The sequence below is a fragment of the Sturnus vulgaris genome, chromosome 27 (assembly GCF_052056855.1).
Source record: "Sturnus vulgaris isolate bStuVul1 chromosome 27, bStuVul1.hap1, whole genome shotgun sequence".
NCBI classification, from domain to species: Eukaryota; Metazoa; Chordata; class Aves; order Passeriformes; family Sturnidae; genus Sturnus; species Sturnus vulgaris.
This window is the reverse complement of record NC_142269.1, coordinates 5,573,760-5,598,532: the sequence shown is the minus strand read 5'-3', so window position 1 is coordinate 5,598,532 and position 24,773 is coordinate 5,573,760. Positions and strand designations below refer to the sequence as shown.

Below are 24,773 nucleotides of genomic sequence, written 5' to 3'. Positions count from 1 at the left end.
CACAGTTTGTATTCAATCCATGTTTATGAAAACACTTTCCCAACACCAGTTCATAACAAAATGCTCCCGGATCCTGCTGCTTCTGGTGCAGGCAGGGCCGCAGGGAGCTCAGGCCACTCCGCAGGGTGGGCGGGGTCCGGTGCAGGGCTGAGGTGTTGCAGGGCTGGGACAAGCCGGGGGTCCTCAGGGCGGGCTCAGCTCCTTCCAGCCACGAAGGGTGGAGACATGTCGTACATGTCCTCCAGCAAAGGGGCTGGGGACAGCGGGCAGACACCTGTGGGACAGGCCTGCACTAGGCCAGGGTTCCCGCTCCTGCGAATCCTACGGCTTCCCTGCTGCAGGCTACAGCCAAGGGGAGCAGGGAAGCCGGGCTCTCCAGGGCTGACACTGCCCCCCGGGAGGCGCAGGGAGTCTCCCCGCCCCGGGGCAGCAGGCACTTGGATGAGGTAGTTCTGGAATCATTCTTGGCCAGCCAGCTACTGGGGAGAGAAGCAGCCGTGAGCCGAGTGCCACAGGGTCAGCCGGGAACGCCATGGGCTCCGGCCCTGCCCCTTACCACGCGCCCGAGGTCGTCGGCGAAGGTCACCCCCTTGTTGAGCCGCTGCTCCTGCGAGCCGGTGCTGCTGCCGCTCAGCGAGTTCCGGCGCATGATGCCTGCGGGGACAGTGGCGCTGAGTGAGCGCACGGGGCTGTGCAGCTCAGCCCGGGGGTCGCTGTCCTGCAGCCCACACCCAGCCCGAGTGCCCTGGAAGGAGTGGGGAGCGGGGCTGGCACCTGCGGGCTGCGCCAGCTCCAGGCGCTGCAGGCTGTTGCGACGGGAGGGGTTAAAGCTGCCCTTGGAGAGGCGGCGCTGGCGGCTGGACAGCATCGCTGCAGGCGAGACGATGCCCGGCGGTGGCTGCTTCCCCATCCGCAGGTACAGCTCCTCGATCTCCTTCTTCTGGGCGCTCTGCAGTAGCTGCACCTCAGCCAGGTGCCTGGGGAGAAGACAGGGGCTGGTAGTGCGGGCTCAGGGAAGGGACAGCGAACTCCCAGGGCTGGGTTGGAAGACCTGTCGCCTCCCAGGTGCAGCCCACCCCCTTCCTCACTTCTGGCGCAGGTTCTGCAGCTCCTCCCAGATCTCCTCGTCCTCACTCTCGGTGTCATCGCTGCTCACATAGGACAAGCTGCGAGAGTAGCTCATCCACACCTGGCTCAGCATGGCCTGTGGCACATTTTCTGTGCTCTCTTCCCCAGGGCCCTCCCCTGGGTCGCTCCCCACTGACACCGCAGGCACCGTGCCCCCCTCGGCTGCCACCTCCTCAGCCTTGGGTTCTCGCTTCTCTGCCTCCAGTGCTGCATCCGAGTCACTGCTCGAGCTGTGGCTTATGTCAGGGACCACAGGTGGTGGGGAGCCACTTGCTGCTGGCTCCGTGCTGTGCTGCTCTCCGTCACTGCTCCCCAGCACCGCAGAGGTCACAGGCAGGTCCTTGGCTGGTATCACCTGGAACCGGCCCAGGACCTGGGGCTTGGCTTCTGCTGGGGACAAGGGCAGCTGGTGGGGTTCAGGGCACATGGGCTGGCCGGGGCACTGCGGTGCCCTGGCACAGGCACAGGCACACGGCACAGCCTTGGCCCTGCCCCACCTTACCTTCATTGATGGGGGAGAGCTGAGCCTTGGGCACACTGGGGGCTGGTGCCTCCGAGATGATCAGAGAGTGGCTGGGTTTGGGGGCACTGGGCAGCACCTGTGGGCACCAGATTACCATCAGCAGCCCCACCCCAGCTCCCACCACATCTCCTGTCCTCCCCTCTGTGTCCTGGGATCTGCATCCCAGTGGCTCCACAAGCCATGAGGCTCCATCCCATCCCAGTGCAGCATCTGCTGCAACCACACAGCCCTCCTGACACTGAGCTCCACCTGGAGCAGCCCTGGATTGCCCTTGTACACCCACACTCACCGTGCTGCCCTCTGGACTCCCAGATGTGGATGTGCTTGGCAACTGCAGAGGGCTCCCCACGGCCTCGCTGCCTGTGGGGCACATTGAGGCTGGTGCCAAGGGAAGGGAGGATATGGGCACCCCAGCAGTGGGGACATCAGCTCCCACTGACTGCAGGATCCCACTGCCAGGTGGGACTGGCTTGTCTGTGCTGGTGGGGTCAGGGTACACAAAGCGTGGGGCACCCAGGACAAGACTCTGTGGCCGTGGCAGCAGTGCTGGGTAGAGCTGCCCACCTGAGCTGGCAATGGAGGAGACAGTGTGGGCCACGGTCATCACTGCCAGGGAGAAGACATTGGCCAGGGACAAGAGGGGGGTGCTGGGGGACAAGGGTGTGCTGGTCACAGGGGGGCTCAGAGGACTGCTGGGCTCACAGGGAACAGGGGATGTGGGGAGAGGCTGTGGGGACAGGAGGGCTTGGGGTAGGGCCGTGGGGACAGGCCCCCCTGGGGTACTCTGGGGAGTCAGTGTTGGTGTCAGTGCTGGTGATGACGTGAGCCAGGAGGGAGCCATCGAGACGAGGGGCCAGGTCTGCACCGAACCTGCAGGGAAAGAAGCATCAGGACCAGCCCTCCAGGGCCATCTGGGCCATCTGGGCCCAGGCACCCAGAGCTTGAAACCAGCGAGCAGCTGGCAGCCCCAGTGCAATGAACATGCCCACTCTGTCATCACTGGTACCTGTGGGGGACCCTAGTGGCACCGGGGCTGCCAGTGGCTCCACAGGACTGGCCAGGTTGGTCTCTGATGGGGAGCGGCTCAGCATCGGCAGGACAGGGGACTGGACAGAGAGGCTGGGACTGGTGCAGCTCAGGTCTGTGGCATAGGGGTGACAGCCAGGTTCAGCCAGGGCAGGACATATCCTTTGAGACCCTCTGGGCTTGGCTGTCACCTGCCCTGCATGGGGCTTGGGGAGATAGGAAGGGCCTGCACAGGGGCACAAACATACCACTGAGTGAGGATGAGGAAGAGATGGAGCGCGAGAGCCCCTGCAGCTGCAGGTCCACCTGTGAGAAGGATGAGCTGAGCCCAGCACTGGGGCAGAGGCCCCAGCCAGGCTGTGCCAAGCCCCTGCTGGGCCCCACCCTGGACCCACCACCTGTGCGGACAGGAGCTGGAGACTCTTCTGAGCTGGGGAGCACCTTGTCTTGTCACAGGAGCGGGCAAGTGACCACAGGAGGACCCTGCACCCCAGGCCCCCCTCCCCCCTGGACTCCTTGGGGCCAGGCAGCATCCCAAGCCATGCTCAGCAGCAGCAGCTTCCCCAGCGCTGGCAGGGCCAGGCTGGCACTCACGGGGCTGCCCACAGCACTCTCAGCCTCGGGGCCCTTGGGCAGCTCGGTGCCACCGCGCCCGTCCTTGCGGAGCAGGGTCTCCACGCGGTGGATGATGTCCCGGATACGGCTGATGAAGCTGTCTCGCTCCGACTTGAGGATGAACTCATTGTGGACCTGAGGGTGGAGGGGCCAGTCAGTACCCAGCCCAGTCAGGCAGACCCCACCTTCACCCTCACCCTGCTCTCACCATGGCGGCTGCAATTTCCTCCGGGTTGTCCCCATCCAAGTCGAACTTGAAGGTCACCATCTTGTTGTTGTAGGTCTGCAGCTGGCACTCCACCACTCGGTCGTTCTTGTCAGAGATCTGTGGGCAGCAGGGCTGGCTCAGCCCAGGAGAACCCACCTGGCACCCGCCTGGCACCTGCCTGGCATTTGTGGCACTCACGTTGGTGATGCGCAGCCTGGAGCGGGCTCGACGCCGCAGCAGCTTCCCCGAGGCTCGCTTGGGCGGCAGCTTGGTGCTCTGCTCGCTGGCTGAGAGCCCCTCATAGCCATCACTCATGCCCGATGCCACATCTGAGGTGTAGCTGCAGGAAGCCCCAGCTCCAGAGCATCAGCATGGCCATTCCCAAGTACCACACTCCCTGCCCAGCCCCTGCCCGACCCCCCAGCCTCACCTGTCCACCGAGGAGGAGAAGCCACTGGCAGGGGGCAAATGCTCCGTGGGCAGCTGCACCGCGATGCTCTGCAGGGAGAGGACGGGGTGAGCCGGTGCCACGGCTGCCCTGACCCCCCCGCCCCTGGGGCCGTGCTCACCGTGGGGAAGCAGCGCACGGGCCGCGTGGGAGGTGGGCTGGTGGGGTCCAGGCCCACAAAGCTGCGATGGGCCAGGTCCGGCGAGTCCAGGAAGCCAGAGGAGCTCAGGTACCCATCTGTCTCACAGTCAGCTGTGGAGGAGTGCTGGCATGAACCAGAGCCAGTTCCTTCCTTGGCTGGGCAGCTGGGAAAGGGCTGTGGGGCTGGGAGAACCTGACAGACCCCCCACCTGCCTCCTGCCCCAGGTCCCCTCTGCCCACCCGGCTGTTACCCCTTGGTGCCTACGCACAGGTGGCTGAGGAGTAGCTGGTGTGCCGGTAGGTAAAGTGCTGATGCTGGTCAGCTTCGGGCTCCTCAGGCTCCAGGGGGAAGGTGCTGCTGAAGGCAGAGTCCCCAGAGCCAGGGGTGGCCAGGGCAGGTGTGGGGGCACCAGGTGGCAGCGGGGACTTCAGCTCCTCCAGCATCCTCAGGACACCTGGTGGCTGCTCTGGCTCTGCAGGTGATGGCGCGCCCTGGACACGCTTCAGCTTCTCCCGCTTGCGCTTGATGGCCACCACACGGTCCCGCACAGCCTTGGCCACCAGCTTGTAGTCGGCCTCACAGACAAAGCCCAGGACCACCTGCACAGGAGGGAGCTTATCACTGCAGAGTGTAGGGACCCCACAGCGCCCAGGGCTCCCTCAACTCTGTACCCACCATCTCCTGAGCCACCTCCTCTGCCACATCCTTGTAGAGCTCAAAGAGGAACTCGATGGCGTTGTTGTCCTTGTATTTGCCATGCAGCTTCTTTGTGTCATCCATGCGCAGCCAGAGCTTGAGCCCAGACTTGACTCCATCGTCCTCCTCAGCCAGCTCCACATGCACCCCTGTGTCCTCCTGGAAGAAGGAATGCTCCAGCAGGTCCTGGATGGTGTACCTGCAGAGGGCACAGCTCAGCCTGGGCTCAGGGCCAGGGGAGACCCTGCAACCCAGGCCCCGCTCTGCCCCCACCTCTCGTTCTTGTCCATGCGGATGCAGCCTTCAATGATCTCCTTCAGCTCGGGCACCTTCACCTTGTAGAAGCTGCTGGGCTTCAGGCCCTAGGGGTAATGAAAAAGTGAGCACCTCCTGTGCCAACCTGCTGCAGCACGGGGCTCCCAGGGCCCAGGGAACGACCAGCCCAGGGCCCCCTGAGCTCTGCAGTGGCTCCTGTGGCCAGGCCACGTGTGCCTGCACGGGCCAGGATGCCCCAGGGCTCTGAGTTTCCACCCCAACAGGCAGGAGCTGGCAGGAGCTGGCCGTGACTGGTCAGGGCAGCTGCAGTGCCCCGGGCCAGGGTGACCGAGCAGACTGCTGCCGTTCCACCCCATTAACACGCTGGCAGTGGCTGGTGCAAAGCCAGGGATGTGGGGTCTGGCCAAGCCATGGCCCCACCACCAGCACCCACAGCTCCATGGCCTGGCAGAGCAACCCCTCACTGCCCAGACTATGTTTAGCCACTCACACTACCTGCACAGTGGCACATTTTGACAGCAGCGAGGTGTGGCAGCTCCAACTGCCCATCCCCCCAGCCCCTTGCTTGCCCTGCCTCCTGTGGGATCAGCCAGCAGCATCACCCGCAGCCGGGAGCGGGGCCTCACCGAGGTGACCTTGCGGTAGATCTGGGCGGCGTTCTGGCACTCCGAGTACGGGTACTCCGAGGTGGCCATCTCCAGCATGCACATCCCAAAGGCGTAGACATCCACGGCCTCATCATACTTCTCCTCGTACATCTCCGGCGCCATGAACTCGGGGGTGCCTGGATGATGTATGAGGGCTCAGGACCCCTGGTATTCCCACCCCCCTGCAGCCCCCACAGCTCCCACGAGCCCAGCCCCACCTATGACACTCTTGGCAAAGGAGGCTCGTTTGAGTGTGGCCAGGCCCAGGTCCCCAATCTTGACTGAGCCCGTGGGGCCCGTGATGAAGATGTTGTCACACTTGAGGTCACGGTGGATGATGGGGGGTGAGCGAGTGTGCAGGAAATGCAGACCCTTGAGGATCTGCCGGCTCCAGCGCTGCAGCACCTTCAGCTTCATCTCTTTAAAGCGTTTCAAATACCTGCCAAGGACCAACAGGACTCAGACCTGCAGGGCTCAGACTCGTGCCCCAGCCTTGACTGCAGCCCACCCTCCTCCCATTGCCATGCCAAGCCCATCCGGACTGAGAGGACCACACAGGGTAAGCAACAAAGAACATCTCAGCAGAGACCCTGTTCCCTCCCCTGCACGCCCCAATCACGTTTTCAGGGTGCCGGACGTCATGAGCTCTGTGACCAGCACGATGCAGATCTGGCCTTTGATAGTTGACTTCCAGGAGTCGTAGAAGCGGACGATGTTGGGATGCTGCAGCCCCTTCAGCATCTCCACCTCCTCACTGAACCGCTGCCGCTCCGTCTTCGACAGCTTCCGCGTCTGTGGGAGCCAGTGAGGGTGTGAGGAGGGCACCCGGGGTCCTGCCGAGCACGGCGGGGGGAGCCCTGGCTACAAAAGACACTCACGTCCCCATCTCCACTCCCTACATACAAGACAGAGGAGCTTCTGTGGCCCCAGCACAGAGCTTGGGTCAGACCTGCTGTGCCCCAGCACGGTGGCACTCACAGGGCTGGAGCCACCCCAGACTGCAGTCCCCCACCAGCCCACCACTCTGGGTGGGTACATGACAGATGGGGCACCCAGGAACCTGTGCAGTTCCCCATTGCCTGGTGCTCGGGCTGCCCGTCCCCACTCCCCTCACTCAGCCCCCAGCTGGAGCCCACCACGCTGCCTCAGGACAGGGAACCCCAGCCTGCAGCTGGAGGGGACATGTGGGGGCTCTGCAGAAGCTGCTGCCATCCTGCCCTGTGCAGACCCAATGGCCATGGCTCTTCTGGCCCCACTGGGGCACCATCAGCATTGGGCTCTGTGTAGCCGGGTGCTGGGCCAGCCTCAATGAGGCCTTTGTTGGGGAAAGCAGGCGGGGGAGGCTCCAGCCCAGGTTTTTCCATGTTCCTCCTGCTCGAGTTAATTAAAGTGGAAACACAAGCCGAGGGTGCTGACTGCAGCTGGGGCAGGGGCCAGCGGAGGGGACAACCCCCTCATCCTGAAGAGACACAGCCCCAGGGTGCAGGAAGAAGGGAAATGCTGGCCAGAGCTAGAGGAGCCAGATCCAGCTGCGAGTGCTCAGCCCTGGGCAGGAGCAGGAGCAGTGACAGCCCCACCACAGCCTGGGGTCCTGCAGAGCTCAGATGCTGCAGAGCCTGGGCGCCTCCAAGCTGGGACCCCTGCCCAGCCCACATTCAGAGGCCAAGGAAACTGGAGCTGCCACAGAGCTCCCACCACCAGTGCTGCCAGAGCTGTGCTCGGCCTCTTGGCCAATGGCCACCATCCATCAACCCAGTCAGCTTTCGTAATATTTTCATTGCATCACAGGCGGCCCCATGGCTTGGCTGGAGCTGCTCCATAATCCCCCCACATTTAATACGCGCTCAGGGACAGGCTCAGCCCAGATGAGAACCTGAGCCTGCTGCAGCAGCATGAATGGGACCTTTCATAAGAAGGAGGAAAACAGCACCCGAACCCCTGCACGGCCAGCAGCACACAGCAGCTTCCCTGCCCAGTGCCACAGTCACCATCACCCCTCTGGCCCCCTCCTCCCCACCGAGAGGTGTCCAGAGGCTTCACTGCACCCCACAAACCTGCAAGAGCATGAGGAAGCTGGCACGGGCTGTGAACTGGGGCAGGTGGGGAGTCATGGGTGCCCACGGCTCTCCCAGCTCAGCAAGAGTGCACCCCAACTGGAGCAGTTGTGCCAGCACAGCCCTCACTGTGCCATGCTCAATTCCAGGCAGAACCCCAGCACAAGGCCACCTCTCCCAGAGTGCTGATGCCTGGAGTAAGGTCTAGGGGAGCCAAGCATGTCCCCTGAGCCTGTGCCAGGGCTGCTGGGTTCGCTTGGCACTGTTCGTTCCACATGACCAAAGTGGCAGCAGCTCCCATTCCTGTGCGTGCTGATACTCGCCCTGTTGAGTGTGGGCATCAAAGCCCAGCCTGGCCACGGCCTGGCTGGAGAAACACCAGAAGGGCAGGGCAGACAGGGCTGCCAGCACAGACATGGCACACAGCTTGGGCACACCATGTCCTCTCCTAACAGCACCAGCACAGGGTGGAGGAGGACACTGGGGATGGTGGCATGGGGACCACGAGGAGCTGGGTGGCAGTGGTCCAGCCCATCCTGTGAGCCAGGAGCTGGCTGCCGAGGAGCCCAGCACAGCCAACACCAGGAACGGGGCCAGTGCAGGAGAAGGGAGGGTGGCTGAGTGGCTGAGGATGGCTGTTGTCTCTGCGGCAGGAGGCTGTCCCCAGCTGGGCAGTGTGGTGCTCAGTGCACTCTGCAGCACCCACAGGGCTCTCCCATCCCTGCAGCCCTCAGCTGTCCTGCTCCTGCAGCCCTCGAGGGCCCTGGCTCTGCACTGACACTTGCATTCTGGAGGGGCATTCAGGGCAACACTACGGTGGGGCACAGAGCCAGTGTTGGGAAGTGCCCAGCACTCTCCCTCCAGACACGTCCACAGCCACAGGGAGGTCCCGAGCCCCCGCCAGAGGTGCCAGCTCTCTGTCAGCAGTGAGTGCCAGCACCTCACTGCTCTCCCTGGGAGTCTGCCCCACCGAGCAGGAGCTTCTGTGTGCTCACAGCCATGTGAGCACACACACAAGGTGCCCTGCAGCCCTGAGGCTGATGGATAAGGTTACCTGCCCAACTTGGGCACCGGAGCCGGGGGAGGCACAGCAGTGCCTGGTGCCCAGAATGCTCCTGCCCCCTGGGGAACCCCAAGGGGTTCCACTGGAAAATCGCACAGTCAGGTATTTACAGCTCGACCCCACTCTGGGCCTCTGGTTTCCTCCCTGCTTCCTCTTTCCCCACCGCCCGCAGCACCTAAGACAGAAATAGTGCCAGGCTAAAGCTGGAAAGCACAAACAGTGGGGCTGTGGACATGGGCGGGAGGCACAGACAGACGCTGCGTTCAGGAGAGGGGACGGGGATGGGCAGGTCCCCAGAGGGGTCTCACAGGAAGACAGAAGACAGGCAAAACCAGCCTCTAGTTCACCAGACTCTGAGGAGGGAAGGACAGGGCAAGGACAGGAGGGAAAGTTGTGTTTTGGGATTGGGATCCATCACAGCAGCTGAACCAGGTTCTCTGGTGCAGAACAGGTCAGGCCTGAGGTTAAGTATTCATTTGGAACTGAAAGGCAATAGAATGAGAACAGTGAAGTGCACAGGACAAAGCTATTTTTAAAATGGCAGAACCACAACCATTTTTATTTGTGGTTCCAAATCCTGTATTTGTGTCACAGTGTCCAATTCTTTGCATGATTGCTGAAAAAAACAAACTTCTAAATGTCTGCGTTTGTGCTCTTAGCCCCTTGTGGGACATGGATTTGGGTACAAGAGACACTGGATAAAGAGCAGTCAGTGGAATGGAGCCAAATCCTGGGTGGGGAGGGGAGAGGGCTGGGGCAGAGGGGTTGCAGGGGCAGGCACAAGGTGGGAGCAGGAACCCGGCTGCACTCCCGTGGGAGGGTGTGGGGTGAGAGGGGTCAGGTCTGCCAGGTCTTCCAACACCATGGGATGCTCACAGGAGGGTCCCTGGCAGGAGCTCAGCCTGGACCCCAGCCTCTCCACAACCACCCCCAGGGGACAAGTGAGTGGCTTCTGCCACTCCTGCCTGGCTGGCTCGCAGAAGCAGCAAGGGGGCCAGCATTACCTGCCGGATTGGGACACAGAAATATTTTGCTTCCCAACCCCCTTTTTGAGATGGTGCAGGCTCATCCCCTCGGCAGCCCTTCGCAAGACACCAGCACTGCCTGCACACAGCCACAGGGAAGAGCAGGGGGCAGGGAACAGGACACGCTGCCAGCCCTGCTGTGTGTGCCAGGCCCCAGGGCAGACAAGCTGGGGCACAGCTGTGACGTGGGGCTGAGACCCACAGGGAGGGACACGAAGCCAGCTGAGTGTGAAGCACTGGGGACAGCTGACTCATCCAGACAAGGAGGGTCCTGGGCTCGCCAAGGAGAGCCTGTTCCAGTCAGTGGTTGCACCTGAAGGAATAAGGACTCTAGAGAGCTCAGGGGCATTTGGATGGAGCTGTGGGGATTTGTGAGGACAGGAGAACTGAGCAGGTTCTGAATTCTCAATAACTGAAGCAATTGTGCAACCCATGGGGGTGGAGGTAAATCTTCACCTTCCTCACTAAAAGGCTACAGTCAGTCCCTCTAGAAACCACCCACCAGTCTCTCAGGATCTCTTGCTCTGCTGGGCTACAGCCACCCCAAGGACCTAGCCCAGGCAGCTACCTGCAACTGCACTGAGCTTTTAGGAACAAGACAACAAACTCGCAAGACACGTTTTTCTGTGTCAACAAGGACTTGGACCTTCCCACCACAGCAACCATCCCAGAGCCTGTGGGAGACTTTGGACTTCACCAAAGCGCCTCCCCAGGGGCTCCAAGGAGAAAAGGTAGCCCCACAGCACAAATCTCCCTGAGCACCTCCATGGACAAGATCAAGCTCATCAAAAGCACTTGAGTGGGCAAAGGCATTGTAGAGACAACACTATCACCACTGCTCTCAGCATCCTGGTGTCAGGCTGCAGGACAGCCAAGGAGATGAAGGAGTGTGGCAGCAGAGAGGAGATGGGGACACTCCTCAGAGTCCTGGAACCACAGGTCCAGCTGCTTCCAGCAGAGAGCCCCTGGCAGCATCACAGAAAGCACACACAGGTGACCATGTACACTACTTCAGCCAAGGTCAAGCAGGCAGGGAGCACCAAGGTCGTGTCGTACCCCGCTCCCAGCTGACAGCCAGCCCCACCTCACTGCAGGCACGTGCCCCAGAGCACACCAAGAGCTATCGGAGCAATCCTTGGAGGCAGCTCCAGTGCAAGCACATGCAGAGAGGGCACTGCTGCCCTCGCTGTCCTCCTGGAGGGAAAGCTGCGTGCTGATGAGCATCAGAAAGACAGTGTCATGCTCAGCCCCAGATCCACCTGTAAAGTGCCAAAACAGGGACTGGCATCAAGAACGTGGGCACCCTGACATACTTCATAGTGCCGGCAGCAAGAAAGCAAATGGAAAACAGCACGTGATGAGCAGGAGGGCCAGGAGCGGCGGCACTAAGCAGGAGTCTGGGTCCGGGCCAGCAGACCCACGAGGCCCCGAGGCACTGGCAGTGATGGGCACAGTGCAAGGTAGTGAGGGGAGCCCGGACCCAGCTCCAGGTCCCTGCTCTGCCCTGCTGCTGTGGCCCGACTGCAGCGAGGCTCCACAATGACAGGCAGAAGCGGATGCTCGAGGGTACCTGCCCTCGCCGGCACAGGCTCCAGCCCGGGGAGGTGCCTCGCGGGTCCCACACAGCACCCAGGCCGGCAGCAGTGGGCAGCAGGGTCAGGGCCGGGGAGGGCTGCACACGCCAGGGAAACCGGACGGAAGAGGGTCCAATGCCTCTCTGGAGCCCCTTGCTCCGGGGCGGGGGCCTGCGGGTGGGGGCATGTAAGGGCGGAGGCGCTGGCAGGGGCCGTACCTGCAGCTCGCACCAGGCCACCTCCACGGTGGTCTCCGTGTCCAACCCCTTGTAGACGGTCTTGAAGGAGCCGCGGCCGATCTCGATGTCGAACTTCAGGAACCGGCCGTCGGGGGAGGTGGCGACCGCCCGCGTCTCCACCTCCTCGCTCTCCGTCTCCTCGGGTTCCCGGAGCCCGACAGCGGCCGGCGGCGGCGGCGACCCCTCGCGCACTCCGTCCGGCGCCGGGTACCCCAGCAGCTCCAGCTCGGCCGAGCTCCGCCGGTTGAAGCGGGAGGAAGCACGTCGGGAATCGCGCCCCGAGGGCCGCCGGCTGCGGCTTCGGTGCGGGGCCCGTCCGGGGAGCCCTGGACCCGGCTCCGGCTGCGGCGCGGAGCCGCTGTCCGTCCGCTCCGCCTCGGGATGGGACATGGCTCCGGCAGCCGCGGGCTCGGCCGCCAGCATCGGCTCAAGCCCGGTCGGAGCGGCTGCTCCCGCGCAGCTTCGCACCCGCTGCCTTCGCCACCCGCAACCAGGAGCGACCGCCGAGACCCGGTTCGGGCACCGGCCCCGGCACCGCCACCGCTCCGCCCGGCGGCACCGCCCCCGCCCCGCCCGGATCCGCCCCCGCGCGACCGCCGCCCCCCGCCCGCGCTGCGCCACCGGCCCCGCACGGACACCGCACCGGGCAGGGGCACCGCACCGACCCCGCACCGGGCAGCGGCCTCGGGACGGCGCCCGGCGCTGCAGCTGCAGACACGGGCTGCGAGCGCTCCACGTCCCGGCACCGCTCGGGATGCCGAGATGGCTCCTTCCAGCCGGGGGTCACCGCCCGGCGCCCACCCGGATCCGCGCTGCCGCGGCTGCTCCAGGGGCTCCTTGCTGTCCCCTCCCCGCAGGACAGCCCCTTCCCTGCCGCCGCCCCGGTGGGGCTCCGAGGCTGCTGTGACTAACGCAGCCGGAGCCGGGACGTAGGAACGTCCCTGGTTTAAACATTTCCTCGGAGTTTCTGACTGGTCCCAGAGCAGCGTGTCCTAGAGCAGTCGAACCCCACTGCCGGGACGCGAGTTCCCCCTCACGCTGCCCCAGACAATCCCGCTCGGGTTCACTACGGTCCGAAATCCTGAAATTAGGGTCACGCAAATAGGAAGAGTCGAAGGTGTGTGTCAGCCCCGCGAGAGCCAAGAGCAGGACAAGAGCGTGTTGTCTCTCCAGGCTGAAGGAGAAGGTTGTTCTGCCGGTGAGGCTGTTTACACAAAACACAAAGCAATTGAGGCTACCGCTAATTTCTTTTCCCTGAGGTCAGATTGTTTCTACTCAACGATACCGGAAACATTAAGGAGTGGATCGACAAGGGAACACAGTCACGGTCTCCTGAACGCCAACCTGGCACCCGCAGGGTGACGCCGGGTGACTGGGGCTGCTGACCTGCAGTTCGGCTGCGGCCACGTCCCGCACGGCTGCTCCCCACAAATCCCCACTGGCAAGAGGGAGGGACAAGGATTTAATGAAACGTTCCTGGCCTGCCTGTGTCACAGTGCTGATCTCTGCTCTGCTACCCCCACCCGACCCAGCTCTTCCTGCCCGAAGCTTCCTCTCCCGCACCAGAGGAACCAGGTACCTCCTTCCCAACAGGAGTTTGACCGATACCTCCCTGCCAAGAGCTGCTCAAGGAGCACTGGCCAGTGAGCAGGCAGCAGCAGCCACATCCCCACTCAGCCCTGCACTCCTTGGAGCGTGAGGGACATGGTCCCAGGTGAACAAGCAGCACTGGCAGAACACCACGTCCAGCACTGGCCTCTGCAGGGCTCTGCTTGATGCTGGGGCACCAGGCGCCCATGGCCACTGGAGCCAAAAGGCCAAGACTGACAGGCCACAGGTGCAGTGCTTGCACTGGCCCTGCCATGGGTGACTCGGGTTGTGAGGTGCAACACGGTTTGACTCAGCTCTGTTAAACAATATTCTTTGCTCAGGTGAGCCTTGCCCAGAACCTTGCCCACTTCTCAGCATTGCCAGAAAGGGGGCCATGCTGCCCAAGGCCCTGTAGGTTGACTCTGTGGCTGTCCCCACACAGGGGTCTTTGCCAGGGCCCGTGCACTGTCCAGGCCCAGGAACACAGCCCAGACTGGCAGGGAGCCCCAGTTCTCCAACAAGAGTCACAGAGCCAGGTAGGGATCTCAACTTGGTCCCTGGCAGGCTCATGTCTCCTTATCAAGGGTTTCCATCATGAAACGAGATGCCTTGGAAGATCCCAGGGGAATTATCTCAGTGAGGCCCCTGCAGACAGGAGAGGAAATTAGGGGTGAAGTTTGCTCCAACTGTTGCCCTCCCACACCTTCCTTGTAAGTGGTCTGAGAAATTCCCTAAATGATCCCTCCAAATGCCACTCCACACCAGAACTTGGTAATGGGGAAGCAGGTGGGGCAGGGGAACAGGTCCTCTCCTGACCTGGCCAGGAACACCAATCTGCAGCCAGCTTGGCCTGAAACCAGAAGGCTCTTTTTCCACAATCAGGCGCCCACTGCAGCTCCCCAGCGTTATCAGGGTGACATTTCTGGGCTGCAGGTGCCAGTGCCAGTCTTCGCTTTGAGGAACCGCCACAATCAGGGAACATAACCCATTTCTCGCCTGCATTTGGCTGCCAGAAAGAGTACAGGGGACTGTGTAATCACTCTCCTCAGAATTAGATCATGAATCAAAGCCCTGCTCAGCTCCAGGCTCCACCAAGCCCTGCCAGGAATTGTTCATTCTGCTCCCAGAGCTCGGGACAGGATCACAGAGGGGCCAGGATGGGTCTGGGCAAAGGGGATGCATAGCTGAGGCTGCAGGAAGCTCCAGGAACACTCAGGGCTTGTTTCACAGTTGGCTTCACCACCCCATACCCATGGGACCTTCTGTGTCTCTCACCCTAACTCACGTGAGTTCAGGGAGGCAAAGATGGTACCCAAACTTCAGCTGTGGCTGTAATCGTGGGCAGATCACTGCAAAGGATTTCCTCAGCCCAGAGGCACTGAAGAGACCCACCTGCACATTTATCCCAACATATAAAGTTATCAAACTGAAACAGTTCTTGCTCCTAAGCAGCTGCATAAAGTAAAATCTCTCTCGGAATCTTTCCTCCTTGACCAGCGGGATCCAAGTGTGCCCAGCCTGATAGTGCCTTATCTCAGCACCAGTCCCTCTGAGCTCTGCCTCACCCTGGCCAGTGAGCCCTAATCACCATGGCCAGACACGGCAAAGGCCTCTGAGGGGCCACAGGCTGGAGGAGGGGGTTGTGCCAGCCATCTCCCCACCCGAAAACACCCTGAGCCACCTCCTCCAGCAAACCCCTCCCCAGAGCTGTGTGGCTGGGCTGGACAGCACCTCCACAGAGGGACATCTGCTCCCTCCAGGGCAGCAGCACCATTTGGCAGTGGCTCTGCTGCTCCCAGGACTCATCCCACGGCCTCAGCAGTGACAGCTCAGACTCAGCAGTGGCACCTCTCTGCAGCAGCACTGCCCAGCCCAGGTAAGCTAGTCCCACAGGGTCCTCACAAGCACGGCTGGATGTGGCCTCTGGTAACCAGCCCAGAGGGTTTGGAAAAGGAATTTTACGCAATGTCCACTCTGCAGAGGGGACGTACTCTTCCTCCTCCTCCTCCCCCCTCACTGAGTAAGCAACTAAATAGGAAGCTGAAAAAGAGAAGGGAATTGCTGCCAGGAGTGCCTTGGAATGAAAAGCTGGGTTTAGGCTTATCTAATGTCACATCAGCCATTTCCTAAGAAGGGAGCAAATTTAATTAAGAACACAGACTCCCTCAAGGACAGCCAGGTTACATACGGCACTCCCAGCTTGGAACACAGTGCTGGGAGGTCGGCATGGTGCACACAGGCAGCAGGAACAGACACTCCCGGCCCGGCTGCTGAAGACTCATTGTTTGGGATCAAATGCAGACACCTTCAGGCACAGCACCCTGGCTCTCTGCTGGGGTACAAGAGCAGCAGGCAGAGCACACTTCCCTTCCCACGGAGGGAAGGGGCAATGTAGGTGGCATGGGGATGAAAACAGAGGTAGATCATGAACATGGAAATAAGCACAGGGCAGACACTGGGAGCACATGAATCCTACACAGAGACTTCGGTGGCTGCAGACATAGAGGGATGATCCCTGATCAAGCAGAGTTCTGGGCTGGGCAGAGCCTATGCCAGTTGTGGAGACAGATGCACTGCAGGGCTCATGGCACATGCCACATGCCATGGCACAGCCTTTGCTGCTGGGTTTGCTCAGCACTGTCAGTGGCAGCACCATGACGGAGCTCATAGGGGTGATGGTCCTCAGAAAGGAGACCACACCAGCTCATTGTGTGAGCAACTCCTCACAAGCATTCCTGGTGCCTTTGTTCAGCAGAGAAGTGCTGGCCCTCAGGAATTCCTCCACAGCACTGCTGAGCCTGGCATGGAGAGGAAGCCTGGACTCCAGTCACTGTTCCAGAGCAATCTGCCCACACCAAGGCAGCACATCCCACCAAGTTCAGGTCAGTGGGCACCTGCTAAAAACCAAATTTTTACATTTCACAGCCCCTAGACTCCAGCATCTTGCCTACACTGAGAATTCCTCAACGCTGACATCAGCTGTGAGGAGCAGGTAAGCCAGTGACAGGTTGTCCCCAAAGGCAGGAAATGCCAGACAGGGGCAGACAACGGCAGCCTGTGGGGTGCAAGCGCCATCTGCTCTGCTGGACCCCCAGACTGACCACAAAGCTCTGATCTGTGGTCACTCCAACACTGCCCCCAACCTCTGCCAGTGACATGCACACAAATGATCACGGAAAGGTGATCCTGCCCCAACACAGCCATCTGCTTCCCCAAGACTGACAAGGTCAGTGACTGCACCTGGGTCACGGTTTCTGACAAGTTGGGGACTTCGTTATCAGCACTGAACGCCTAAAGCTGAGTCATCCCTCTCCCAGCCACAGTGGTACAGAGCTTACCCCATCACCTCGGCACAAACCCAGGGGCTTCCAGCAGGCTGCACATGCAAATTTAAAGTAAACGTTGAGAAGGGCAGTGAGGGCTCCCACAGGCCACAACTCTGCCAAGTGAAGAAACCCACTTGTGCTGCTGCTTCCCTCCCTAGAACCACTGCATTTCCCTGAGGCAGCGAGGAAATATGACTGAAGGGCAGAAATCTGGTACACTTCTGTGTTTTGTTTCTGATTGAAAAATAAAGATAGATGAAAACAGCCAAGTTGCTCTATAAATACATCTCATTTTAATCACCTGAAATTAGTTCCCTGGCTTCCCCCAGCCTGCTTGGCAGCAAGTGCATTTCCTTCTGCCACTGAGGGCTTCCACAGCGTAGCAATAGTGGCCAGTGCCCTGCTCCTGCCTCAACCCCTGGTACTGCAGCAGGACTGCAGGACCCAGGCACGTGGCTGGCAGGGATACAGGAGGGCCCTTTTAGGCCAAGCTTGACCAGCCAGCTGGGACTGCTTTGAGGCCATCACAGGAACAGGGACCAGCAGCAGTCCAGTTTCACTCCTGGGTGGTCCCTCTCAGAACTGCCTAGAGCAGCTTTAGCCTCTCAAACACATCAACAGGGAGAACAGACAGACAGAGGATCTCAGGATATTCCTAAGTCTTTGGAAGGGTTCGCAGACCCATCTTGCCCCAAGAAATCCCAAGATGCAGCTACTTGCAGTCACAGTTTGAAGCCAGGCCCAGAGAGCAACACTTGCAGTGAGACCCGAGACTGCAGTGGGGAAGGGGAGGAGGCTCCTGTCAGAAGAACTTGACGCCTCGGCCATCATCCAGAGTGATAATTTCAGCCTTGTGCTCCTGCTGCAAGGCTTGCAGGGCACGGAGCAGCGTAGCCTCATCCAAGCCATGAAACTCTAGGGAAGGACAACAGGAAAAAAAAAAATAGCATCAGGAAACAAACAGGCTTGTAAGGTCCAGGGACTGGGGGCAGTGATGCTGAGGGCTCTGAAGAGCAGATCCTACAGCAAATCCAGAATCATGGCTACACTGACAGGCTTATTATCTCTGCTTCAGGAACAGTACCTAAAGGTCATCAGACAACAGGGATGAATCATAGCAGCCTATAATGCAGAGCAGGAGTTTGTCTTGAAAACAAAACACCCCTCACACACACACAGATAAATTGCTGAGCACAGGGGATATGAAAACGCAATTACAGAGGGGGACGTTCCTGTAAAGTGATAAAAACCTTTGGAGTAGCATGTGCCAATGGTGGGAAAGGGCGAGTTTGCATCTGAGATGTCAAAATATTTAATCCACAAAACTGTAATCTGATAATCAACTGTTTACATGCTCCAATCTAGTGTGCTCTGAAAATCTGTTCCAGAACATGAGCCCCAACTTTACCTTCATTCTCTGTGTCATCTCCGCTGGCCAGTTCGTACAGTGTGAACACAGAGTTGGTCAGGCCATTCTTTGACACCTGGAAACACGAAGGCAATATAGCAAATTTCATGCGTGTGGCTGAACATCCTTGTCCCATCTCTCATACATCCTGGAGTGTGTAACATGCAGCATGCACAGCACTTGATAAGCAGAAGCACCCTGGACACTCTGGGGCAGAGGGGTCAGGAGGTGCAGCCTGAGGGGATGAAGACAGGTCCTCTCCTGCAACTCTGCTCTTCCTGCCTGTTTCACAGTGAGGACTTGGGCCATACAGAGGCCAGGCAGTGCTGCCCTGTCCTCACCACGGGACAGCCAATGGCACCAAGGGCGGACAACAACACCCACTGCTCACACTACAGCTCACAGCAAGTGACGAGCTGCTAATAAGCTCTCACCTCTCTGCAATAGAGAAAAGTGCAAGGAGAAAGGTAAAAGCGGTGAGGAAGCAAGCAGTGGTCTTTCCCAAATGGCAGCCAGGACCCCCTGTCCTCATGGACACAGCCTGGTGTGGGTGTGCAGCCCCCGTGCTCTCACCCATTGATAGATGAGCTTCCCCCATTCTTCTGGTCTCTTCCACATGATCAGAAAGCTGGTTTTGTTCTTATCTAACCATTCCAGGTTCCCTAGAAACAACAGGGAATAGGGATTGAAGCAGAGCACAACTCAGAAATAAGGGTCAAACATGAAGATTTCAGGACATGTGCCAGACACCGCACCTGGAGGCAGCCTCACAGACCAGCCCCTGCCCTACAGTTCACTCCGACTTCCTAAATATTGCCGTGTCTACAGAAAGTGATTTCTCTGTCGAACCCTCTCTTCCCCACGCAGCTAAAGCTGCCTGCAAAGGCAGAGCTGGGTCCCGCGGAGCCGCGAGCAGGCCCGGGCGGAGAAGCTGATCCGGGCAGGGGCACAGCCCACACCCGCGGGATGAGCAAGAACCGGCCCCGGGACGGAGCTGCCCAGTGGCTGCTGCCCTCCCTGCCCTGCGGTCTGCGGGTGGGGCACAGGCCGCGGCCGGGAGCACGGACGGACGAGGCACCCACCGTTCTTGCGGAGCTCCTCCAGCACCACCTGGATGGATTCCAGCGGCAGCTTCCCTGGGAGCGGGTTAAGGAGGCGTGAGCGGAGGCGGGGGTTAGGGACGAGGGGGGCACGGGCGACGGGGGCGCGGGTACCGGGCCCAAAGGATACGCTGGAGGCGGTGGTTGGCAAAGAGCGGAATGTCCTGAGCCTCCCGTACCGTCATGGCGGGCAGTCGGTGCTGCTGGCTGTAAGCAAGCGCCAGCGCGCACCAGGCCGCGAGCTGCTTCTGCCGCGTCTCGCCGTTGGGCTGCAGCCTGTGGGGTCAGGTCAGCATGGGGGCGGAGGGGCAGCGGCACCCCCGGCCCGCACTCCCCACCCCGCATCTCGCAGCCCCGGCCCCGGTCCCGGTCCCAGCAGTGCTCACGTGAAGAAGGGCGGGAAGCTGTACTGCCAGGGCCACACGAAGCTCATCTCCGCTACGGCCTCCGCCGGCACCGGAATCGCCGCCGCAGCTTTCCGCCCCGCCCCGCCCCGCTTCCGGCCCGGCCGCGGGCCCCGCCCCCGCCGGCAAGGCCCGCCCCCGCGCTGGGCCCACGCCCCCGACCACGCCCTCGTCTCTGGAGACCACGCCCCCTTATAGCCCCGCCCCTCTCGTACGGCGGCGGTCCCGGTTCCCTGCGGCAAGAAGCTGCCGGCAGACCCATGCCAGAAGGGCGCTTGCGAGGGGAGCTGGCCCGGGCCGGGGCCGTGGAGGGATTGGGCGACCGAAGAACCAGCGTCAGGCGTGGGGGGAGAAGCGTTTAATCCCGGACCGCAGGGTGGGGGAAGGCGCAGGAGGAACCGGCCGCCTCAGCAGCGCGGGTTGGTGACCCCGAGAGCCCACCGGGCGGTTCAGGTGGTCGGGCGGCCCCGCAGCCGGGAGTCCGTGCCCCGACGCGGGACAGGAGGGCAGGTCTAGGCCTGCGCCTTGCTATCCTTGCTGCGCCAGATGACCAGGGTGACAAGGAAGGGGATGAGGCAGATGGGTGCGATGATCATGGCCAGGAGCACATCTTCGGGCGGGTCGAAGTACACTGGGTGCTCCAGGGTGCAGTTGTGGAAGTAGCGGTGGTGGCTCTGGAAGATGTACTGCTCCGCCAGTGCGTTGGGGTAGCTGTAATTCAGGCGTTCGGCCCAGAACTCCAGGCAGCCCTGCAGCTCGCTGTAGGGCCTGGGAAGAGAGTCAGGACACACCGGCATGGGATGGGACACCAGAGGAACAGACCCCAGACCAGCACTGGACTGCTCAGCCCCTGCACCCTGCTACTAGAGGGGAAGGTCCTGCTGCCCCATACCTGCTGATGACTTTCCACTCGCACAACTCCGATGTCGTCACATTCCTCATCAGGTCGACGAAGTAATCCCAGCACCACAGTGTGAGGTCGGTGTAATTCCCGTCTGTGAGGAAAGGTGCTGAACATGGGCAGCATGCCTCTGCCCACAGTGCACCCCTGCCTGCCCCTGCTAGCAGGTGACACCTGACATATGGAGTCCTGCCCAGGCCAGTGGGAGAGACATCAGCATAGTAAGAGATGGACCCCACAGCAGCCCTGGGATGCTGCCTGGAGACTGCAGCAGCCCAGGGCAATGCCAGGGGCACAGGGGGAGAGCAGGTTGCTGCTGGCTGCCCCCACTGTGTGCCGTGGCAGGGAGAACTTCATGGTACGGGCCTGCTATTTTTGGGATGGCTAGGGGAAAGGAGGAGTCATTTTGTGGCAGAGGACCAACCCTGGCCAGGGCTGCCCAGCCCTCACTGAATTCCAGCACTCACCTATGGATTGGACTGTCCTGTTGGACATGGCCATGGGTGGGCTTGTCCCAGCATCCTGGCTGAAGCTCGTTGTCACTGTGTCCGTATGAACTGTCTGAGTGTGTCCCAGGAGCACTGCAGAGGGAGGGGACACAGGGTGAGAGGGGACATAGGGTCTGGTGTGGGTAAGGGTGCTGGGCTCCATGCGCAGGAGCTACTCTGGCAGAGGCTGGGTCTACAGGAAATAATTGCTTTTGAGTGTCCCTCGGGGGACACTGGAGCTGGCAGGTCAGGCACAGGGAGCCAGAGCGTGACACAGGCTGGGGCTAGGGCGTCCAGTATGGGCAGGGGCTGTGAGGAGGGGGTAGCCAGGCTGCAGGCAGCTATCCAAAGATTCCGAGGGGCTGTTTAGGGGCTACGAACCCTGGGCCATGGTCACAGCATGGGGGCAAACTGGGACCCCACCCATGGGGAGCCAGCTTGGTGCTGTGTTACAGCCGGACAGGGCTGGGACAGGAAGAGGAAGCACTGGCCACAACACAGAACTGCTGGAGAGCCCCTCTGCCTGCCATCAGTCCCACACCCAGCACAGCCTGCCAAGGGCGTAGGGCATGTCTTGCATGGCCCATGGGAGCCTCATGGCTCAAGGAAACTGCCCTTACCTGTGGGCCTCCAGTGTGGGGCACTGCTGCTGGCTCCACGTTGAACTGCCAGAGTGGGCTCTGCCTGGGCACTGGCCACGGGGTGCTCCTGGGCTGGTACACTGCTGTGGTAAGGGCACCCCTCCCTGTCCCAGTCTCAGTCCCTGATGGCCCCATCCAGCCCCCCTGCCTCGGCATGTGTGGTGCTACAGCTCCTGTTCCAGCCCGGGTCTTTGCAGAGCTCCCTGTCAGAGCGTGGTGGGAGCTGCCCCACAGCACCTGGTGCTCACCTGCCACTGTCCCCTGGCCATGCGATGGCTGCCCCAGCTAACCTCAGAGTTGACAGGCTGGTCCCATCTTGGGGTGGGGCGATGGGGCGGGCTGAGTCAAGCCCCTGGCCCCAGGACCTACGAGTGGGAGGACGGCCACGTGCGGGGTGGTTCGGGGTGCGGAGCCCCCGGGGCCGCGCCCCGCGCACTTACCCCACAGCAGCAGGAGCCCTTGGGAGAGACGGCCGGAGCTCATGTGCGCGCGCGGTGCCATCCTGCCAAAGCCTGCCGGCTAACGACCGGGACAAGGATTTCAATGGAAATAACAGGAAGCAACTCCTTTCCTCTGACAGGGGCAGTTTGACTACAGGAGACGTGTGAAAAATGAGATTGCTCAGTGCTGCTCTGAAGCGGCTCTCCCGGCGGGACCCTGCGCTGTCCCGTGCGGTGCCGGCCCCCGCGGGCATCTCTCCCGCACCCCGGCACCCACGACGCCCGCGCCTCACCCACCGGCCTGGAGGATCCACTCCTTGCACAGCACGTCCAGCGTTACGAGGCCGCGATTTGTTTACTTGTGTATTTCTCTTTAATCCTGTCTGGGCTGGGTTGTGAAATCCCTCGTCTCCTGCGTGGAGGGCAGGCAGCCCAGCAGCGGGGGGAGTGGACGGGAAAGCACAATGTCCCCGGACGGGCGCTGCCGCCCGGGAATGGGGACGGCAGGGGGACCCACGGCCCCAAAACCGCAGTTTCTGGTTCACCCAGGCACCTGCCCCACAGGCGGCACTGCCGGGGCAGCCCCAGCTCCTGCCCGTGGCCAAGGAGGGAAGGGTGATGACACAACCTACCCCCAGGCACGAGGCCGAGGAGGTGGGGAGAGGGCAGACACTTGGCCGACCCTGCCAGTCCTTGGCCCCAGTGCCTTCCTCCTGCACTGTCCAGCCTGGCGCCTGCTTGACTCTGCCAGAGTCCCCCTTCCTGGAGCAGTTCCCGCCCAGGGGCCCATGTCTCCCCTCACTGAGGGTGACTTCAGCCCGCAGGTCTGCGGGATTCCCACACAGGACCTGGCTGAGGCTTGGTGAGCTCCTTTCACGCCTGGCCGAGGCAGAGCGCAGCTCAAAGCCTCTCCTTTAACAGCCGCCTCAGGCACGAAGGGCAGGGACTGGAGTGCATTGAAGAGCAGCTCGGAGGGACCCTCCCTGCTGTGGATCGCACTGGTCTTCAGCTTCACAGCAAAGATCCTGGCAGAGCTGTGTGATGTTTCCCGGGCTGCAGCAGCCACCTTCTACGGGCGAGTGGCCACATCTGGAAGTCATCCCCAGCACTCCAATGGCTGCAGGGCTGGAGCCCCTGGTCCCTCTTTCTGGTGGAGCCGGCGGAGCCTCCAGCCGGGTGGCAGGAGCCTCTGCCAGGGAGACACCCAATGATCTCAGCGCGGCCCCAAGGCTGGGACGGCCGCCCCCCTCCTGGGGCGTCCGGAGGGGATGGGCAGGAACAGGACGGTGGCTGCCTGCCAAGAGCCTGGGTTCTCCACCCAGCCTGGCATCCCCGGCGCTCCCCGCCAGCCCCCACCTGGGGTGTCGAGGAAGGAGATCGGCCTGTGCAGGGTCAGTTGCCTGGGACTCTTCTCCCGATGTTCCCCCCAGGTAGATGCCCCCTGCCCAGCCTCCCTTCGTACTATAGGACCACTCCAACCCCAGGGAATCCCAAACTCCCCATCCCTGCTCTGAACTGTCACACTCACCCTCAGTTCTCTCCCACTCAGTTACCAGGACTGGGTGGGAAGGAGGCTGTCAGTGGCCTCTCAAAGACTTGGGGGCACGCAGGAGATGGGCAGCTTCTTCCTGGGATTTGAACCCCTTTCCAGGCTCTGTTGAGTGTGAGGGCAGCTGCAAGGGGCACGAGGCAGCTAAGCCCCTTGGCCACAGCCACACTGTGGGGCCAACTGCATAGCGTGGGGAGCCTGGCCTCTGTGCAGCTGATGAAGTATTCAGTGTGGACGTGCAGGAAGAAGGTGTTGAGGATGGCCCAGGCCAAGGCAGGAGAGCAGCTGGCCAGCAGCTAGGTGCCACTGGAGAGGTTGCTGTAGCTGCTGTGGAGGGGACAGCATGAGGCCAGCCTGCAGGGCTGGGGACACATCCTTGCCATGGCCCTGCTCCGAGTGTGCATGTGGCACTGCTGGGGCTGATGCTGAAACACCTGCTGATCTGGTCCCAGTGGCAGTGACTTCCCTTGTGGATGGCCATGAGTGTGGCATGGAAGGGGGCCCAGCAATAGAGGGAGATCCAGCCCTGGGAGGTGTCCTGGCAGGGGACTGGCACCACCAGCACCTCCAGAGGTCCTGCAGAGCACCAGACAGACCCTTGGATGTTGCCCCACTCCCAGTTCTCCCCCCAAGTGTGGTTTCAGGAGGGCTGTTTGGGGTCACCCCTGGACTCTCCCCAAGATGAGGCAGGCACTCTGTTGTGCAGTTCAACACACAGCCCTAGGGGTCCCACACTAGGGCTGCCTGTGACTATGGGAGCTCCATGGGCTCAGCCAAGCCGGGAGTGAGGCTCTGAGGCTCTTGCAAGCCCCAGCACAGATTGCACAGGTTTCTCTGAGGTCTGTGGTGGATGGGGAGGACAGCCAGGATGACAAGAGGGCAGCTCTACTCACGATCCTCATCCAGTAGTCACCTGGAAGCACAGATTGTGCCATTGGTGGTGGTAGGACCTATAGGACCATGTGAGATCCAAGGGGTGCTGGACATTGCCCTGCCAGTGGTAGAATCCCCCACTATAGCACTGCTGCAGAAGCCAAGACTGGAGCCACCTGGGATATGGCACCAGGGTACTACCTTCATCCTTGAGATTCTCATGCTCAGTGTTCCCGTGCCCTGCAGCAAGGAGACACGGGATGCCAGGCCTGCATAGCCAGGAACAGCCCCAGTGCCCAGTTGGTGGTCCCAGTACATCAGAGACCCCCTCCTCCCAGGCTGAGCTGAGCACAGTAGAGGTAAAGGGGCTGAGGGAGCAGGGGGCTCTG

General features: G+C 61.4%; 4 protein-coding genes and 1 long non-coding RNA gene across 12 annotated transcripts; 1 reads left to right on the top strand and 4 right to left on the bottom strand.

Moving 5' to 3' along the window:
* Positions 1-5: 5 nt before the first annotated feature.
* WNK4 (WNK lysine deficient protein kinase 4) lies at positions 6-12,220 on the bottom strand. 5 transcript variants are annotated; one of them, XM_088179734.1, is made up of 20 exons: positions 11,644-12,220; positions 6,329-6,570; positions 5,928-6,148; positions 5,689-5,846; positions 5,060-5,148; positions 4,766-4,985; positions 4,359-4,689; positions 4,070-4,200; positions 3,931-3,998; positions 3,699-3,840; positions 3,501-3,617; positions 3,272-3,427; positions 2,926-2,983; positions 2,658-2,792; positions 1,941-2,521; positions 1,631-1,727; positions 1,089-1,518; positions 775-977; positions 557-654; positions 6-479 (listed from the first exon to the last, which is right to left on the bottom strand). In XM_088179734.1, the coding sequence occupies exons 1-20, from the start codon at positions 12,085-12,087 to the stop codon at positions 477-479; spliced, it is 3,924 nt and encodes a 1,307-aa protein (XP_088035860.1). In that variant the 5' UTR covers positions 12,088-12,220; the 3' UTR covers positions 6-476. The 5 variants fall into 5 exon arrangements, with proteins under 5 accessions (XP_088035860.1, XP_088035858.1, XP_088035859.1 ...); XM_088179732.1 differs by having other exon boundaries at positions 6-476; XM_088179733.1 differs by having other exon boundaries at positions 6-476; positions 1,089-1,515; positions 11,644-12,219.
* A 2,677-nt stretch (positions 12,221-14,897) lies between these two features.
* LOC148221088 (uncharacterized) lies at positions 14,898-16,844 on the top strand. Of its 2 annotated transcripts, none has more exons than XR_015808607.1 (2): positions 14,898-15,130; positions 16,010-16,844. It is a non-coding gene; the product is annotated as an uncharacterized LOC148221088 (long non-coding RNA). The 2 variants fall into 2 exon arrangements; XR_015808606.1 differs by having other exon boundaries at positions 16,007-16,844.
* A 6-nt stretch (positions 16,845-16,850) lies between these two features.
* Positions 16,851-19,595, bottom strand: VPS25 (vacuolar protein sorting 25 homolog). The gene is made up of 6 exons (XM_014885526.2): positions 19,475-19,595; positions 19,219-19,364; positions 19,071-19,124; positions 18,562-18,650; positions 17,989-18,064; positions 16,851-17,495 (listed from the first exon to the last, which is right to left on the bottom strand). Exons 1-6 carry the CDS (start codon positions 19,519-19,521, stop codon positions 17,383-17,385), a joined length of 525 nt encoding a protein of 174 aa, XP_014741012.1. The 5' UTR covers positions 19,522-19,595; the 3' UTR covers positions 16,851-17,382.
* Positions 19,596-19,835: 240 nt separating this feature from the next.
* Positions 19,836-22,587, bottom strand: RAMP2 (receptor activity modifying protein 2). Of its 3 annotated transcripts, none has more exons than XM_014885530.2 (5): positions 22,256-22,587; positions 21,963-22,113; positions 20,861-20,974; positions 20,385-20,487; positions 19,836-20,260 (listed from the first exon to the last, which is right to left on the bottom strand). In XM_014885530.2, exons 2-5 carry the CDS (start codon positions 22,021-22,023, stop codon positions 20,005-20,007), a joined length of 534 nt encoding a protein of 177 aa, XP_014741016.1. In that variant the 5' UTR covers positions 22,024-22,113; positions 22,256-22,587; the 3' UTR covers positions 19,836-20,004. The 3 variants fall into 3 exon arrangements, with proteins under 3 accessions (XP_014741016.1, XP_014741015.1, XP_088035857.1); XM_014885529.2 differs by having other exon boundaries at positions 22,260-22,582; XM_088179731.1 differs by lacking the exon at positions 22,256-22,587 and having other exon boundaries at positions 21,963-22,121.
* A 779-nt stretch (positions 22,588-23,366) lies between these two features.
* On the bottom strand, positions 23,367-24,151 carry LOC148221087 (uncharacterized; the record flags this gene model as incomplete). Its single annotated transcript, XM_088179483.1, is given in 2 exon segments — positions 23,367-23,708; positions 23,711-24,151. Coding segments are annotated over 2 exon segments (642 nt in total), but the record flags the coding sequence as incomplete, so codon positions are not given.
* Between the last annotated feature and the right edge of the window lie 622 nt (positions 24,152-24,773).